Consider the following 20,402-nt stretch of genomic DNA (forward strand, 5'->3'; position numbering starts at 1 on the left):
TTATGATAAATATATGTAATAACAGAACCCCATGCCATGTGAGTTCCAGTGTGAGTACTCAAGGGTATCTGCAGTGTTTTCTGCTGCATTTTTAGTTGCTTCACTATGAAAGTACTGCAGCAGAGAACATTGCAAACATTTGTGCAAATAACCTGAGTAAGCCACACTTGCATTTGATCATCATGGGATTTTGTCATAGTACTCCTGCCATATTTGGCACCAGCAATTGAACCCACTATTAAAACTAAATAAGTAACATTTATTCCACTGGCAAGACACTGCCCTTGACATGCATAATTTTCATAATTTTCATAAGATAGTCAAACAAGCCTACTACCTTCAATGCCTCCAAGCTGAGATATCCCATATGTGACAATAGCAACCTAGTAGGGTGGAAGTCTTGGCATGGTTTGGGTGGTTTCATTTCTGTATGTGGGTTAGGATAACCTTGGGCAGTCACTTCATCCTTAGCTGTCTCTCTAACATGTTTCTCATAATCACTCTGTTCATCGATTATTTTCAATAACTTCTCATGTTCTTGTCTCTGATTGTCTGTTTCTATGGCACACAGAGATGGAATACTCTGATCCCTGGTAAATATAAACAACACAATGACTCATTATCATTTTAAATCCCATTTATAAATTCACACAGCTAAATATATTGTATAATCTGTCAAAACTTTGAGGAGAACAAATTCAATTAAAAACATCTTGATAGCAGCATCAGAAATATTACATTGTGTAAAGACCCCAGCTGTCTGGCAGAGTTAGTCGAAGATTCACATTTTACTATTGTTATTTTATTCATTTTTTAGATTCCTGACAAATGTCCTTTGTGCAGGCCTGAAACATACAAATAAATAGTTTGAAATTTAAGCCATTTTAATTGTACATATTTACTGCTGCTATCAGTAGAAAGTAGAAATTGTAATCCAAAGTTACTAAATATATGTTTATAATCTCTATAAATATCCACAGCATAATTCTAATCTTAGTCAAACTGAAAGAATTGTACAATAAATGAGCCAAGTTTAACAAAAAATATGGAATATTTACTCTGGTCGTTCCAAGTCATGGCAACGCATGTCTATATCATGGCAACGTGTGTCTACATCACTGGTTCTGCTTTGTGCGAAGTATGTGTCAAAACATTCCAAATTGCCAGTACTTTTTTTCTGATTTTTCTTTGATATTACTGGAGCTGGTATAATTATGTTATTCTCCAATATTTTTCTTCATTCAGCCAGAAAATACTTGTGACCTATCCATTGGTTGTCACTACTCATCTAGTGACTTGCAGTGACAAAGGCACCTTAGGTCACTTGTATTTTCCTTGGCTGAACGAAGAAAAATACTGGGGAATAACATCTAACTGTACAACACTTATTTAGATGTGTAGATTTGAAGCTGTTCTACTTACGCCTTGGTCACTGCAGCCTTGTCCACTATCTCTGGGAAATTTCTAGAAGTGACTTCATAGTGTGTTCCTACATCATTCATTGGAATAGGACGACCAGGATCAGCTAGAAATACCTACAGTCAAATGTACAAATTAACATATGAGCTTGGAAAAAAAAGTTTATGAATGAGTAATTTCTTTCAATATAAGCTAAGATAATATAAAGATATAAATACTTATATTATATTATGTTAAAGACATCAACTTAATTTATCAACTTTCACTCAAAAAGTCATCTTTTTTGTTTCACTGAAAACACATTATTTGTCACTATGTTTGAAATGAAACATGAAAAGTGAAACATGCCAAGTTTATATGTTTTGGGTGTAATATTTTGATGCAAGTTCAAATGGTATTCACAGTGTTCTACTTATTAAAGCGTACTTAACCATCACTTGCAGTTGACCGAACTCAAACCTAGTATTAAGATAATTGATGACGCATAAACACAATATATTGAGGTAATTAGTACATTGCAATCAACTGTTTTAACAATGCCAGAAGACAATTGTAATGTTATAGAGAGTATGCATTGATATTAACATTATACTAGTAGGAATAGTTTAATCAAGGTTTTATGTGTTCAGTTTTTCACTTGATTAAAAAGTTTTTACACTCAGTTTGTGTCACTTTAGTCCACAAATGACATGTGCTTTGATAATTCTCACCTTGTGATTTCTAGGTAGGTGTCTGAGTTGCATTGTCCATGCATGGCGACCACTATGACCTCTCAATATACTGGTAACAGTTGGTAAAGGATCTGAAATACATCAAACAGTTATAAATATCAAAACAGATCTGTAGTACTTCTCAGTACAATCACAGTGTCTATTTCTGACAACTTTTGTACCTATGTGGACTTCTTCCCAATACATTGAAAACTCTCAAAAAAATATGTGAATCTGTGGAATTCTACAACATCCCCTTTTGCCTCAAGTCATCAGACATTATAATGAGCTATGTTATGTTCACTTTGCTTTTTACCTTTTATTCAATGCCTTAGCTTAGAATAGTTTAGAGTGGCAATATGGTTGACAAATTGATTGTTTATTTTGACTTTTTTATTCATAAAACAACTCTACTATGTTTTCCTACTTGAAAAGAACAATGAGAAACAACACATACCAAGTCCTTATTCATTACTCCATAAATAGTATAAAAATTAAAAAGTATATAAAATGTTTGTTATTGTACATACAATATTTCTAGCTTTTGGCAATTTTTAGAGAACAGACACAGATTTGGTAGATGTTGTTCAACATTGTTTTGTCAAATGAAAAAACACAGTAGAGTTGTTTTATGAATAAAACATCCAAAATAAATATCAATTTGTCAACCATATGGATTGGTCTGTTCACTCTCTTAAACCGTGAATTGCTGACATTACCTGGTAGGTTATATCCCAAGCTTGACACTATCCCTTTAGTTTAGGATGAAGTAAATACTGTAACTAGAAACAGTGAATTTCTAAACCTATTATATGTGTCTGTACTAACCTTGATTGTTACCAAGTGGTTGCTCCAATACTGCTAAAAGTACTCTGTTCTCAAGCACAAAGTATTTAAAACTACCATTCTTGTCAGTTGTACAGTTTCCCTTGGCATACTTCAGTAGTGAGTCTTCATTGAGCAGTGAAGTTATGGCAGATGGTCCACATGGAGGTGGAAAATATCCCTACACAGTTGTACAATAAATGATTGCATTAAAATCAATTCATTCTCAATATGTTCATTAACAGACTTTTGTTCAAAACCGTTATGCTTTACAAAATATTTCAAACCAAAATTGACAACAACATATCACATCATGTTGCCTTGAATATTTTTGCTCTGATTTATTTCTAAGCAAGACACCTACATGCAAGTAATTAATATTCCCATCCCAAAATTACAGCAATCGGTGATTCCCTAAAAGACAAACACATGCATCACACACACACACACACACACACACACACACACACGGATCTCATAATACTGAAATACTTCATCTACAGTATACATGTATTAGAGAGTAGGCACAAATGATGAAAACAAAAGTTTCAACTAATTCAGTTTATTGGAACTTATTTGAATAAAATTTTCTTTGAATAATAAATATAACGGAAGTGTTAAGATCTTTAGGTGTTATTTTTTAAATTCCACTTAATAAAAAAATAAAAACTATCTTTCAAACTGTTCCTGAAGTTCAGTGAATCATAATTCACATAAAGCATAAAAAAGTTGCCAGACTCAAGAAGTTGAGTGTCTCTCTACTATAATTGTCTTCAGAAGGGAGACACCCTTTTCCTTTCATCTTTGCAAAATTGGTCACATTTGTCACTTTCTCAGTAAAAGCACTTGTCAGCAGCTGATACAAACCCTCCTTTCTTCAAAACATGATTATGGCAATGTACTTCTTTACGGACTACCATTTGAACACATCAAACCACTACAACATGCACAGAACACAGCTGCCAGGATCACACGGGTAAAGAAACGTTAACACATTACACCAATACTAAAGGAACTGCACTGGTTGCCTGTACAATACAGAATTGATTACAAAGTTCTCCTGACCACCTATAAAATATTACATGGTCTTTCACCACCTTACTTATCAGACACTATCCATAAGAAGCCTAATCTCCACACACTTCAGTCACCAAACAAATATTTACTTTTGAACCCAATTTACAAACTTCATTCCTTTGGTGACTGTGCTTTCTCATGTGCTGCACTGCGTCTTTGGAACAAATTGCCACTGGAGCTTCGACAGACATCCACAGTCAGTGCCTTCAGGAAGAACCTTAAAACATACTTATTCACGGAAGTGTTCAATACCGCGTCTCTCAACTTTACTTCATATTGGATACAGGCACTCTATATATTTTGTGATTGATTGATTGATTGATTGATTGATTGATTGATTCCTTGCCTCCAACCAACAGGCACTGAAATTACTAATGGTCTTCCAGCTTCCATACCAAAACTGCCATGGGAATAATACTGTGTATGGGTATAGCATGTAGATGTGTATTCATATCTTACCAAATGATCCATGATATAGCCCCTGACTAGTTCTGCTGCCTCCCTCACTCTAAGAGATGCTGGTTTCTGTTCTTTGTCATGTTTGTAAATAGGTGGGTCACTCATCTTGTTTTGAGATTTACTTCCTGATATACCAAGTTCTACAACTTCTAGAACACATCGTAGGTATTCCTGGCAAAGATCAAAAGACAGTTTATCAAATTTACTGTGTATAGCACCATACAAGTAAGATTTGATACATTTGACAAGACCATCACACAGATACATAATATCAAAATTGATTAATACATTCTTTTGGTCAACACACTCTTGAGAAGAAACTAGAGAGCACTTTTATCAAATGGGCACTGTTGTTAGGATTTGAAAATGTAATATTCTGGTCCACATATCTCTGGACTGAATGACTTAAACAAACTCCTGTGAATAAGTCATTTGCAAATGACCTCAAATTGTGCTATGCATATAACATTCAGGATGTCAAAAATATTAATTTAGTGAATCATTAGGCAATAGTCCATTAGGAGATTAACAATCAGTAACACTAAAATGGCAGTTTGATAGGTACTCTATGAGCTCTGTGAGCGTGTTACATAGCTAAAGGCAGACTATATGCAGACAGTATATAGTAGGAGCCTGATGTTACCTTGTCATCTAGCAGATAATGGTGTTGTATTATCCAGACACTGAGACATAGATAGGCAGCAACTATCATAGTATGTAGGTCTCTGGAATGAGATGGAGCTGGTCTACTACACTGGTATGAAATATAGTCACATATCCACTTGACTGCTCTTTTACATTCCAATGTGTCTATAAAAAGACAAATTATTATGATGAAGAAAGTGTGAATCAGTACGTCACTGAAAGTTGAGTATACTTGAAATGTGTTAATGTAATATGCATAATGTGTATGAATGCACAAGTCATAAAGTTAGATTGAACAATCCGTTGAGGAGTGCTCCCACTCTGTTCTTTATGACAATTAAGTGAAAAAGATTACCCAAATCTAGAAGTCTAGCAGGTGAGTGTATCTTTAGTTATGCATGTAGGTATATGAATACATATATTAAATTTAAAGTGTTTGTGTTTGGAGGGTGTGTGTAGGTATGGAGAGTATGGGTATGTGTACATGTATGTGTAGCTAGGCGTCCACATGTGAGCATTTGTGAGGGCTTTATATACCAGTATGGTATTGTCACATGTGGGTATGGGTGTGTGTACATGTGTGTAGGTATGACTTGTAAGTGTAAGTGAGTGTACACACAACTTCTGGCATCTATCCTGTTTATGGTCTCACAAAATTACTGTGTCACTGACACCGATTTCCTCTAAATAAGACATGAAACAGTGAGGTACATTTTTACTGACCTTGAATATGTAACTTGACCTTGGCTAATCCTGATAACAATTCTAAGGCAGCTAGGGAGACGTGTAGATCTGACTTCCATGATGACATCAAACGTTGGCACACTAGATGAGTACACCTCACAAACAAACCCCACGCTGTATCTGTACGGTAGAAGTCCAAACAGTTTACTTGTCAAATTTATGATGGATGCAAATACAGACATCCTATTTGAAGTCTGAGATTTATCAAGAAGTTGGCTTATTCAAGTGAACAATGTCATATGTTGAATATAAATTTGTCGAGTTCAGAATGGGGAAAAGAACAAGGGTACATTTTGAAACTCAAAATTCTGGAAGTGACAAATGGCTTCTTTGAGTATAAGTTATATAACAATCTGGTTATATACAGGATCACTGTCATTTTATCTTGAGTAGCTAACTACAAGCCAACCATGACAGTCTCTTTTACTAACATATAGTCTTTAAAACTATGGTTACATCAACAGTTCTAAGCAACGTAATATAATATCTAAACACACATGCAATATCAGCTGAATTCAACAATATATATACAATATGCAATATTTACTGTTAATCTATCATTTCACTTTTTGGTGGTGCAAACTTTAGATGCCATATTTGAGATTCTCTGCAATCGTAAGTTGCAATGGTTTCAAATGAGAGATAATGTGATGGTGATCATATTGGAAATAGATAACTTTCAATAATAATAGGACACAAAATATTGCATAATGTTCATAAACTAAGTGCTCTTAGGCTAATAGTTACACTATGATAGAAAGTTGCTTTAAAATATTACCGTATAGACATGCATTCAAATGCCATCATGCTATGCTTCCCATGCATATAATAGCACAAGTTTAAAGAGATCTGACACCCTGGATTTCAAAACTTATACAGCTAATATTTCCTATCATTTGTGTTCATTGTTACTCCAACTAGATTACAACATGTTTGTATAATGTAGTCTTAACAACTATGATATGGCTTTGGTCAAACAATTTTCTGACAGCCATAATGATAAAGAACACAGTGCAAGTTAAAGCCAGTGTTGACAGCTTGCTAAACTGTCACTTTTAGAAGCTGGTTGCATGAAAATCCTAAGGTGTCAGTTTCTTTTGTTGGTCTATACCAAGAAAGCACATTTCTATGTCACAATAACAACTACTGACTAGCGATTCTAAATATTATGATTGAAAGATTCGTCATTGTGGATGGTCTTTAATCACGTGCAGCAGAGTGAAAAAGACGTGCAATAACGAATCCTTCCATCTTCTCTAGTACAAGCTAAAACATCCATTGCAATTAGCCAGTATATTGTATTCTTTCAAAGCCCAAGTAGTTGTCTCTATTCAGTTGAGAAGTATTCACATCATGTGTGACAATATATATGCTCTGCCTCAAACTTGACAAGGAACCCCCCCCCCCCCCCCCCTCAATTTGTCAGATTTCTCTAGGCAGAATAAAGACAACATTGGGATAGCATCATTAGATTTATAATAACATGCATTGAATCCTAAGGGCATCAAAATTGATGAATTTGCAATGTTCTACACATTAAATCTCAAGAATTCTATACATGGGTTATTGATGAGCTTTTACTCATTCTATTACTTTCATAGAAAATCAATTTTGGAAAATCACAAGTTTGCAAAAGAATATATACCAAAAATGGAGAATGTGACAAATATTGAATACAAACTAAATTTGACAAATAATGAATATGAACTGAATCATTTCTGAGTGGGATGATGAGATGATTACTTGTCCAATGTCAACAAACATTGACAGTCACAACAATTTGGAATCCCAACTTTCATCTTTTCCACTAAACTAAACATAGTTAGGTGTACACTTGAAATATACAGTCATGTATGTTGACTAAAAGCCTGTCAATGACCCCAGCTGATTGGTGGAAGCATGGCGTGATGTTTGTTGGGGTTTACTGTACTTCATCTGTATGTACATCTCTCTTTTATAAATTATGGAGCACAATTCAGAATGCCATGGAGTTTCTGCCATGGAGTTTCTTGTTTATTTCACTTGACTTTGAAAACAAAATTTTATATATCACACTTCTTACATAAACCCAGATTCTTATGAATATTAGTTAAGTTAATATATGCAATTATGTAATCATTAATAAAATCTTGCCAAACAGAATGTTTTTACAGTGCAAAAACTTTATATTCACATACAGTTCATAATATTCAAGACACATAATTCTGTTTTGTGCTCCTTATGGTGGGAAGGGGGAGGGGGAAAGGGGAGGGGATCATTATATAAATGAACAGCATATTCACATTATTACTTATATACTAATATTACAAAATTCAACATAGCTATTCACAAAACATCAACTTTACTATGACAATGAGAGAAAGAAGATCAATATACCTGAATAGTAAGAAATGAAATTGATCAGGGGGAACAGAATGAAAATTGAAAAATTATGAAGTGTCTCCTCTCAAAGACATAAATTACAACTAAATGTACTTTGATTGGTTGATGGACATCATGTGACTGGGATCTGTTTGGGTAGAAATGACTAATTAATTTATGCAGCTATAACCAGCAGTGAAGCATGCAGCAATGGAGTGTCCACTCACCAAACTCTCTAAGAGTATGCAAAGCCTTTATTACGCTAGGATTGTCATTATCACCAACAATGATGACATTCTCAGTAGTAACACTGCGTTGTCTATTTGAATTGTCTGTTTTGAAAGAAGGGCAGAGGCAAAGCAGAGGAGTATATAGCAGCAGTGAAAGCACACAAAGTCACCACATAATATGATACCCAATACAGAACAGCTTACATTGTACATGAAATCTTGCAAATTTAACTACATGTATGTTATCGCTGGTATACCGGTAATGTTTAACAATTACAACAGCAGGGACATTGGATTTCACAAGATACGACAGACACCAAAGTATTATTTTGTGGCACATAGTGACTACATGAATGGGCAATACAGCAGCCTGAATGATGTAGACACAATCACTTTATAATCATGTGTATAATACACACAACATACTTTTGATAAGCTGAGATCTTTTGACTTATCACTTTTTAATTTAGATAGAGTAAACGCAATCATCTCACAGACTGTGTCAAGCTCTCATAGCTAGGAAACCTAGAAATTTTGCAAACAAGTGACATACTGGTTTTAGTGCGTGCCTTGTTTTTAGTTTGGTGAAATCAATATCGCCGCTGTTCAAACACAAATTTGAGACCGCAATGAATTTTTTACTACTATCGCTTTTGGTAAATGCCCATTGCAAAAACAATCTAATCTTAAGAATTATATTGTCAGTAGTAAATAGATTTCTGCTATCAGCTGCTAGTTCTAGTTCTATGACTACTGCTGCAATATGCACAGAGAGATTTTACTTTCTTGTTTTAATAAATATTTATCGTGGCAAAGTCTGAAGAAACTGGTAGAATTCATTAAAAGCATGATGGTATTTGGAATACCAGTTAAAATAGTAGGTAGGTAGCAAGTAAGATTGGTAGAATGGTAACGCTACACTGTCACTACAAGTACAAGCTGATGGTTTTTAAATTCATAGCAGTTGAAAACTATCAAGTATTGTTTTATGCCAGGTAGATTGACTGAAATAACATATTTAATAACAATTTGAAAAACATGACTAGATTGGGTATGTGTTCAATTACACACTTGTCAAATTCACTATTCTTACAATAGACATGATGTGAACAAAATTCATACACCACTCTACATCCCAGGTTATAAACCAAAACTTTCCTGTTCATGTTACAATATGTATCATATTTGAAGTGGTGCAGGGTATAATCTCTGAAAAATTTTTCAGTGAGGTACCACAACTACATCAATACGTGAAGCATTGAATAAAAGTGAGTAAATGCTCTTCTCAATAGCCAGTTGTGACTATTAAAGTCATGACGTGTAAAATATATACTCAAATTCGATGTCAATTTTTACACAAATGATATCACTTTGATAATATTTGCCGGGATGCTTCATTTCCATTGAATGTGTGTCTTTCTGACTGACTATATGTAATTAACAGCAAACGCAAACAATACTTATCAACAACTGCCTAATTCATTGTATATTATGTACTTATATTAAGGGAAAGTTGTTGACTACAGGTAGGAGAGTACATTACATCTCTGTTTATAGCAATGCATTTTAATTCTTGATAGAGATATTAAAAACAAATGAAAAATAGAGGTCCATAGAGAAAATCAAATTTTGAGTACAGTGAATGAGTTTGTAAATGTACTCACTGGTAGTTGCACATGAAAACAATAGTCCACAGAACTATACTGCATTGTTGAATATACATGATCATATCTTTATGTTTGTACTAGCCAGCATTTATTCACTTGAAGGGTGTTTCAACCTGAGTAAACATTGTCACTTGATGAACTTGTGTGATAATTTGAGACAACCTTGTTTTAACTTGTGTGATAATTTGAGACAACCTTGTTTGAACTTGTGTGATAATTTGAGACAACCTTGTTTGAACTTGTGTGATAATTTGAGACAGCCTTGTTTGAACTTGTGTGATAATTTGAGACAACCTTGTTTGAACTTGTGTGATAATTTGAGACAACCTTGTTTTAACTTGTGTGATAATTTGAGACAACCTTGTTTTAACTTGTGTGATAATTTGAGACAACCTTGTTTGAACTTGTGTGATAATTTGAGACAACCTTGTTTGAACTTGTGTGATAATTTGAGACAGCCTTGTTTGAACTTGTGTGATAATTTGAGACAACCTTGTTTGAACTTGTGTGATAATTTGAGACAACCTTGTTTGAACTTGTGTGATAATTTGAGACAGCCTTGTTTGAACTTGGGTGATAATTTGAGACAGTCCCTTACAAAGCTATAAAATACACTAATAACCTGTGACTATAGTTACACAAAGTACTTCTCACTACATTCTATACTTCTTCTTTCTTTCTATATGTATGGAATGGCAGCAGATACTTACCTAGCCCTTGTGAAGGCTGAGTGCAGGCAGATGCTGTACTAGCACTGCTGTCAAATGAATTCACACTCACTCTGAAAATAAGTATTAAGAGTAATAAAGTCATTTGAGGGTAGTAGTTTTAATGTGAGGAATCACACAACTAGACAACTGTATATAAGGCAGTTTTTGGCAGAAATTCCAAATGTAAAATGTATGATAGACATGTGTGCAACAGGGGCTATAGATTAATTTAATAATTGTGATAATAATCTTTATTCATCCAAATAAATTGAAAAGTGTCATGAATGGTTGCAATAAGGAACATCCTAGAATTCCTAGTGCCCTATTGTAGATGAAGCTGGAGGAAATGGAGAACCGAGGGAAAACCTGCTTTGTTTGGCAGGGTCAAACTTCGCATCACCCTTCTTACATACAGACCTGGTTAAATTTTTTAAAAATCAAACCCAGCCAACGCTTGGCCGGTTTGAATCCAGGCTGTAGAGATAAGAGGCATATGAGCTAACTGCTCGGCCAACGACAACCATATAATTTAGATGGAGATCACTCACTCAAAAATAGTTTTATTTTCAGTTTGAACTTGGTTTATCTACTGAGTAATACTACTACCACCAGTGTGTCATTTCAATTGAGAGTGAAATACTTACCTTTCTGTAGCTTCATCATGTGCTTGTTGTAACTGTTGTTGTTGTTCAATATCTTCACATAGTGCTGAGTCTTGTACACATATCAACATTCCACCTGTACAGGATAAAATAATTTATCAAAATCAGATAGCAACTATCAGGTCCATTTTAACACATAAAACAGGGAAGTTTCAGTTTCAAAATAAAGTGTCAGTAACAGTGTATTGCCTTGTTGTGTGAAGGGGCACAAGCTGAATTTATATGCTTTTCGGTATATCTGTTTTCTTTTTGGGGGGTGGAGAGGGGAAGAGTAATTGTGTCTATTTAAAATTGTGGCGTTGAACTCCTGGATGTAGTAATGCTTGATAGAATAAAGTGTTACTTCTGAGGTGAAACAACTGGTGTCTCATAATGGTGAACAAAGAGATGAATTGAGGTATCGTGGATATTGTGACACACATGGGGTTACTTTCAAATTGGTGTTTTATTCCTGGGACATGCCATTTTTTAACAGACACTTAATTAAGCTGACATTTTTTCTTACCTAGTAGCATCTGAGTGTTAGTAGAATCGGTCTCACATTGCAAAGCACTAATCATCAAGTTTACCAGACGTAGTTTGAGAGACTGAAAAGTGACAGCTCTGGGGGGTTCACCTGGTGCACTGTATAACATATCTGTACCTGTGAGCAGATCTGTAGAGATAAACCATACAAACAATATAAATCTAACATTTAAATTAATATCATGTTCTAAGAATCAATATTGAACCCAAACTTGATTGATTTAGGGACAATTGCACAATCTCACACAAGCTGAATAAGCAAACTTTGTTCGTGGGGGGGGGGGGGGGGGGGTCTGGGGTCAATGTGATTGCTGAACTTCATTTTTACACTTCTAACCAAATTTCGACAGAAAACTTTCACTCCTTCAATATCAGCTTTAATTTTGTATTTACTACTGATAAATGAATAAAAATCTACTTCTAATATATATGAGATATGGTGTTGGGTTTCTGTTACTTTAATGATCTTCTCTGTCTTTACAATCGTGTTATTACACTGCGTCGATATCATTGCTTACATCATATATAAATGTTCGATGTCGCACTTGTGAGCATTTGTTGGGGGGGGGGGGTGGGGGGGTGTTGACCCAAACGAACAATGTTCATTTGTTGAGCTTGTGCGACATTGTGTGACCATCCCTTAATGATGGGATGTAATTGTTGTTTGTCACCCAAATATGGTATAAAATATCTAGTTACCACACTTTTGAACATCTTTCCTCAACACAGTCAAGAGACTACACATATTTGAGAACATCAAATATAGCACTTCAATGTGTTTTAGAATGAAAATGTAATATATATGTGTTGTGTTCAAATCAAAACAAAACAAAACTATACCTTGAATAGTCAGACATTTGAAGTGGTTTGGTAAACATATCATGGAAAGTAGTAGATGAATTGAGGCCCTTCTCAAGTGTTGTAATTGAACTGGAGTTCTACAAAGACACAAAGATAGGAAAACAGCTGTTAAAGTAACAATAAAAGGCCTTCAATTGAAGACATGCTCCCCAACTTGTGTGTTTTATTACAAAGATATTGTGCTAATCTGAATGTTGTCTTTAGATACAGAGCTTCATAATTTATTGACCAATTTGCTATTTGACCTTGAATATGGAGATCTAAGGCAAAGGTCAAGATATGAAAAGAGAGCTGACCTTGGGTATAGACATTTACATGGAGTCTTTGTTTATTCAACTTCTTGAGAATGAAACATTTTGGTCATTTCACCTTGAAAATGTTTGTCAAGGTCAAAGGTCAATCTCTCATTAGAAAGTTCATCATTGACACTGTGAGGGTAGACACTTGAATAGAGTCTATATGTATCAAAACTTTTGCAGATACCAGGCAAAATGTGTGATTGTTTATCACTCATGGCTGCCATTTTTCGGGTCAAGGTCACAAAATCAAGTGACATGCATATGCTTCACATAGTATAAATCATGACATGATTAATTAAAATATCATTACTTGAAAATTTTAGAAAAGATAACCCAAATTTGGCTATTTGACCTTGAAGAAATCTTTCAAGGTCTTAAAAGAAACCTCATATTTGATAACATGGGTGTAGGCACTTGAATGGAGTCACTATGTATTATACCTCTACAGTTATGATGCATATTGTAAACTATAATAACGATCATTGCAGCCATTCAGCCATATTTGATTCGGTAAAACAAAGTGACATGCACATGTCTCATATAGTATGTTACCTTTATGGTAGGTTTGGTTGAAATAGGTTGGTGTATATGCCTGAGATATGATGGTGAATGCACGCATGCAAACACGGATGGGTGGATGGAATCCAATGCATAAGTCCCTGGACTAAATAGTCACTCAATGATTTGAAGTCATGTAACTGCCTTAGTTTGGGTAAAACTGCAAGGTGATGTAATATTTTGGAAGTTTGGTTGTGGACATGCTCACCTACTCCTGGTAATCACTAATTTAATAACTTTGTAATGTATGAATTTCGCATATTATCTCTCTTACCTAAACTTCAAATCACGTTCTGGAAGCACCATCTCTAAGGCTGATATCATCTCTGGAACCAACACTTGCACTCCTTTCAAATCAATTCTGAACAAATCAGCCGAGTTGACAATAATGCTGGACAACACTTGTCCACTCATATGCTGTAAATGTCAACACAGAATACATTTCATAGAATGTAATTAATGCAGCTGTTAATTCAAATAAATAATGCTTGCATTTCACATTACAGTTTGTTTCTTTTTAACCTCAGTTCTGTCATTTATACACTGATGCATCAAAGATCTTGGCATACATGAATATGTATTGGATTAACAATGCATAGTTCATGACTATTTACCTGAAGGACTTAAGCACTTATTGTTCATGAATATTCAATGTTCATCTAATTCATATTCATGTCTGCTAAGACCCACAAGACAACAACGAACAAAAAAGAGAACAACAGAGTTGAAAAAGAGGTTTTTCTTAGTAAGCAAGTGAAATTTATGGGATGTGAAATCATGAAATGACTCCTGGACCTAAAGTTTATGAAACTGCCTGTATTTCCTGGAGCATAAATGATCACAACAATTGAATGAAATTCTTGCTTCAGAGGACATTCAAACAATGTAGGTTAAATACCTCATCATTTCTTAAGCCTTCAATAAGAGTAGCATAAAATCTTGCCAGATATACAGGTAAGATTTCTTCTGAAGACTTCTGACTACAGAATATCCGACACAGTGTTCCACAAGCCTCAGCCCTTCCTGCTTCGTATCCCTCTGGTGAATCTGAAACATCGAAGAGTGGATTAGGGGCCAGCATCGGGGTTGACCCATCAGGCTGCATAGACATACGACGAATGTCTGTTGTAAAACTGGCACTTCTTCTAGACTCATTACCTACGCTGAATCTCCGAGCTGGCAAACCTGGATACAAGGAGAGAGAAAGAGAGAAGAGGAAGGAAAGATGTGGGAGGGTAGAAAGAGAAAAGGAAGGCAGGAATGAGTCATGGATAAGCAGCAGTGTTGCTGGCATGGTACATGGATTTCCTGCAACCCAAAGCATTTACTGAATATGATGAAAGCACACCTGTACAAAAGATACACCTCTAACAAAAATGTCTGTCTGTCTTTCTGTCTGCCTGCCTCACTATCTGCCTGTCTGTCTATCTTTATCTATCTAATTAATTCACTACGAAAAGTGAACATTTAGTAACACAACATTATTTTGTCATAGACAAGGGCAGAGATTTATCTGTGCAAAAATAAAAGGTTGCTATCCATTTTCTATGCAGCTGAAAGGTTTCCTTTTTCCACGGTTTATATCAAGTTCAAGATCCAAATGTACATGTATGCCAAAACTTCACACCTTAAATACACCAGCTAATAAATATTTAGGAAGCTTTGTCTTTCAAAGTTGTTTAAATGACTTTAAGTTTTATTTTCTACTTTTGCATTGACACTTTTACTGCTACACATACACATAATCTATCTACTTATAAACATATTGCTGAAAAGTCAGAAATATTCCTCTTTCATGATTTTGAGAAAATCAGCACAACACAAAAAATGACTTTTGCATGTCAAATTTACATTTATGAGGCATACACTTCACAGTGGGAAATCATGTTGAACATTTTTGTGACCCCACATCATTTGCCATGGCTGTCAAATACATTTCAAAATAAGGAGAGAAATATTTCGTTAATTTAGGACTAACTATGCACCATAAATACACAGCTGAATATGCTAGACTGAAAGATTTCATGATTGTTGGCAGTTTCTCAACACTTGGTAGTTGTACAAGACTTACAAGTGGAGTTATGATGGTCAAATGGTTACAGTGGATGGCATGGAATTTGCAAGTTGATGGTTTGAGCCCTTTTAGCCAACATTTGTTTCTGAATGGCTAAAGTTCTTGGAGACGACCTGAACCACGTTTGAACACCCTGAAAGATGCCATGGTTGTAGGCAGTTTCTCAACCCAGCTGTGTAATTGGGGACCTGGTAGGATAGAGGTTGTGATGTGAATGCTTTAATCCAAAGCACTTGTGGATTGTATGCCAAAAGTGGATTGTATGCTCCCCAGGGAGGTCAGGAAGAATAAGAGGCCATTGTGCTATTACAGGTACATACCATGTACCAGGAGTAATAATTGTAAATTTGGGCAGTGTGGAAAATCGTTATATTAAAGCTAACATTATTGTTATTACAAATACCAACAAACAGTAAAACCTTTCAGTCTCAGCTAACAATGAATAACTACAGACAATGAGCAAACAGACTTGAAAAGGCTTCTTCTGTTACAGTTTTAAACTGAAGTCTCAGCCCCTAGGACAATATGTCTTGGTAATATGACCATGTTCTGGTTCTATGATGCAACACATGACTTCGGGCTCAAAATCTTTGGCCATTATTGGTCTTTGGCAAGAATGTGATGTTTTGAAAACCATCAACATTTACAAATAACAATTATATCTCTTACAGAAATTACTATTACTAGACCTAGTCAAAGCACAACATAAAACGTTACCTATTTCAGGTAAGGCAAATACTTTGTCGAGTTTCTGACAATATGGAAGAAAAGATGATTGTGTAAATATCGTTACTTTTTTAAAATTTCTGACATGGGTGAATAAGTGAACAATATTTCTCTAAACCTGGTCTAAAATCAATTTGGGTATGGCCAAAATCTTAAGGAAAAGAAAGATGTGTTCACTTAATTTTTGGTTCGAAAATTGTAGGTTTCAAAGTTTCATGAAGGAAGCTACATTTTCTAGTCTGATTCTCCTTGCCTGTGACATATACACAACATCGACATATGTACTTACAATAAGATACATGAGTCACGACATGCCAATGTACAGATGCATGCTGGGAGATTCAACTGTGCAACAACCCTGTACACATCTACATATGCCTGCAGCTGATGGGGGTCGGTGGGGGGAGGAGGGAAAGGATTTGAGAGATGGGGAAAGCCTGGAAGGTATGTTACCATGGAGACAAAGTGACAAGATACCCTGTAAGTCTGGAGATAGAACAGTGAGCCAAGGGTACAACCATACTGTTAATTGTTAATTCTGTTTGGAAGAAATGTGATGGTTATTGTATGGAATCATGATTCATTCACATTTTGAATTTCAGTCTTAATTTCTAATTTTAGTACACTTTAGAAAAAATGTATTTTAAATTAAATAGAGAAAGTATATTTTATAAGAATTTACAGAAGAGAAGCTAACCCAGTGGTTTATGCATCAAAGTAAAGGAAGAAAGAAAAGCAGTTACATTTACAGTTTCAAGAATGACGATTTTGTAAGTCAGTGACAGAAAGGATGACTACTACAGTTGGCAATTTGACTTGAACATTATGGAAAGAAAGTCTATAGCAAAATGAGAATACATATGAAACGTAAATATAATAATACCAAATATTAAGGGAAAGCAAAAGTTGTTTACCCACCACTCTGATCAGGCTTAGCAGTGCTAATATCACTGGCAGGTTTGGCATGGCTTACTGTTTTACCAGGCAGAATAAAAGTACTTAACATGGGAAGACCTACACCAACACCACTACCACTACCAGCAGACGACTTGATACGAAAGCGGCACACATAATGGCGGCTGTTCATCGCCACACTTAACTTACAACCTGTAAGAGATGCTTCAAATAGCCAGGATCCAAACAGATGTAGCACACTGTTACACTGGGGTCTCTTGGGTACTGGGGGTGGTTTTTCAGTAGATGGTTGATTTGGACTGGTACCACCACTGGGTGGAGATGTTGGTGTCCAGGTTTGCCGTAATGACATCTTCTCTTTACCTCCTTTGGCCGTGGGACCTACCGAGCTGCTGAAACTCTTGGATGCCTTTCTGGGCTGTGTAGGAGTTGGACTCAGTCCAGCTTGACCTGGAGGAGGTACAGGAGGAGCAGCAATTCTATTGCTCTTCTCTGTGTGAACTACTTCAGCTTCATTTCGCTGAATGCCTACAAAGAATTAATAACTTTTTAGTTAGTACTGAATATTTCTACTCACCATGTCAATTCATTTCCAAGAAATTTTTGACTTTTTGAGTAGAAATATTCATTACTACGTATGAATCCAGAGTCCATAAACATTCATTCTAACTTTAGTAGTGTTTGTTATGACTTTTTAAATTGTCTACTGTCATTATGAATATTAAAGCCCTGTACATGTATCATTTATAGAATTTCACTCATTCACAACAAATGCAGGGGTCAAGTTTCCAACACTTATCACACACACAAGATGTTAGAATTTTTCCTACTGTGCATATCAACTGGAACACCTGGAACATTGTAGAATCGACAAATCTATGACTGCGTGATCACATACATGTCTCAATGCATTTCCAATTTGTAAAAATGTTCTATGTATCTCTTCTTAGATCTCACATTCTTTAATACTAAAACCATACAATTAATTATTCTCTTCATGTAAATAACTTGAAAGAAAGTTCTACAGATACAACATACTACAAAATGTCTTACCTAGAAAGGCATCCACTAATACAGATACTCCTCTCATGGCTTTCAGGTAAATTTTGGGTAGTGAGCGTAGACATGGGTGTTGATGTGGGTCAATCACATCCTCACTAGTCAATGCCATGTGTAAAAACTTTGGTGTGTTGCTGATAGTAATGGGTCTTGACAGGTCTACAGGGTTGCTGAGTACATGCAGAAATCGAAACCAACTTTGGGCGATGGCATCATTCTCCATACCAACAGGAATAATACTTGCATCATCATCACCTGAAACAAGATAAATTACAACATTTATGCAAATGCTCCAAGTTGAATGACAAGGAGTAACTTTTACTATTGTTTCTAGACCAATAGGCTAGCAATGGTCACCACTCTAGTATCTAATACATGTAATTGTAAGTTGATGCTAATTTAACATCATTATCATAATCATATGAACCATAATTCTCATTACAAACCAACAATCATCTGTTAATGCAAAACTAGCACAAATGGTATTGCGGCATAACTGTACAATTTATGTGTTAATTTTTCTGAAAGTGTTCATCCCCATGTACAGTCATCCAGACAAAGACAGACAGACAGACAGACAGACAGACAGACAGACAGACAGACAGACAGACAAACAAGCAAACAAACAAACAAACAAACAAACAAACAAACAAATAAACAGAAAGATATATACCATGCCTATAATACACTGAACCTTATAATTCAGTTGTGCTGTAAACTACATGTTACAACTTACCAACCAACACTAACAATAGTCTAAGATTGATAAAACATGGTCATGTGTCAATTACCCCAAAGTTTTCAATAGTTTCATTACAGCAATAAAACAATAAAGACCTACATAAATGTAGACTAACCTGACAATGAAGGCAATGTTTAAAACAAAACATCACATTGTCTTACACACACACACACACACACACACACACACACACACACACACACACACACACACACACACACACACACACACACACACACACACACACACACACACACACACACACACACACACACACACACACACACACACACACACACACATATGTACAAACACTTTGCTATGCCTATGGCACTACTGAACCCCAGTTAAGTTGTGCTAAACATTAATTCATCTCCAGAACCACCCTATACCAACCCATGTGCAAATATGTACATTGTATGCCGCACAGAATATGTGAATATGAAACCCATGTATGTACACAATCAAATGTACATGCAGAATCAAATGTACTTACCAACTTTAAATTCTGGAAAGTTTGGTCCATGTAGGAACCTTAGAACTCTTGATGTTAAAACTTTATTGATTCTATTCCATTGTTCTACTAGTGATTCGTGATGCCTCCATGTCGCACACATGTCTCGTAAAGTCTTCCACAGTGGTGGGGAAGGAAAACATCTAGCACATGACAACAGCCAGATCTCAAATAAAACACTCACTAATCTATCACAAAGCTTGTCAGCTAATCCATCTGTGGTAAGAAATTAAAAGAAAGCAATAAATAACAAACTATGAGTGACTTCCATTGACAATTGAAAGGATCATCATCATCACAACAAGTTTTTGTAGAAAACAAGGTCCCCTCATTACAAGTAAAAAGTATGGCAATAATATTGGAATGTGACAAAATAGTAATATGCTTTAGTTTGGGGTTGGCAGGATTTCTTGATATTTTTTTTATTGGGGTAATTACTTGATATTATACTCTCTTTGGCAGTTTCTTTCCTTTACAGCAGCTTTCTGGGAGTTTCTGTTTATTTGGTTTTGGCAGAATATTTTTGTATAGTATACATATGACCAGTACTATAAATGATTTTACCCTGTACATAGTATACCCTACTTTACATATCAATTTTATGTTGGCCTCTAATATTT

General features: G+C 35.3%; 1 protein-coding gene across 1 annotated transcript in view; it reads right to left on the bottom strand.

Annotated features, from left to right (window-relative positions):
• LOC144453773 (ral GTPase-activating protein subunit beta-like) overlaps window positions 1-20,402 on the bottom strand; it is a 36,674-nt gene that overhangs the window by 11,944 nt on the left and 4,328 nt on the right. The window contains exons 4-20 of the mRNA XM_078145123.1: window positions 19,765-19,998; window positions 18,521-18,781; window positions 17,657-17,995; window positions 14,651-14,937; window positions 14,027-14,169; window positions 12,875-12,972; window positions 12,015-12,164; window positions 11,492-11,585; window positions 10,848-10,918; window positions 8,468-8,572; window positions 5,859-5,999; window positions 5,134-5,300; window positions 4,491-4,661; window positions 2,958-3,135; window positions 2,130-2,221; window positions 1,423-1,535; window positions 338-590 (exon numbers count right to left, since the gene is read on the bottom strand). Of these exons, the coding sequence (XP_078001249.1) occupies window positions 338-590; window positions 1,423-1,535; window positions 2,130-2,221; window positions 2,958-3,135; window positions 4,491-4,661; window positions 5,134-5,300; window positions 5,859-5,999; window positions 8,468-8,572; window positions 10,848-10,918; window positions 11,492-11,585; window positions 12,015-12,164; window positions 12,875-12,972; window positions 14,027-14,169; window positions 14,651-14,937; window positions 17,657-17,995; window positions 18,521-18,781; window positions 19,765-19,998 (2,897 nt within the window). The remainder of the gene's footprint in view (window positions 1-337; window positions 591-1,422; window positions 1,536-2,129; window positions 2,222-2,957; window positions 3,136-4,490; window positions 4,662-5,133; window positions 5,301-5,858; window positions 6,000-8,467; window positions 8,573-10,847; window positions 10,919-11,491; window positions 11,586-12,014; window positions 12,165-12,874; window positions 12,973-14,026; window positions 14,170-14,650; window positions 14,938-17,656; window positions 17,996-18,520; window positions 18,782-19,764; window positions 19,999-20,402) is intronic.

This window comes from Glandiceps talaboti, chromosome 2, assembly GCF_964340395.1.
Source record: "Glandiceps talaboti chromosome 2, keGlaTala1.1, whole genome shotgun sequence".
Classification (NCBI taxonomy): domain Eukaryota; kingdom Metazoa; phylum Hemichordata; class Enteropneusta; family Spengelidae; genus Glandiceps; species Glandiceps talaboti.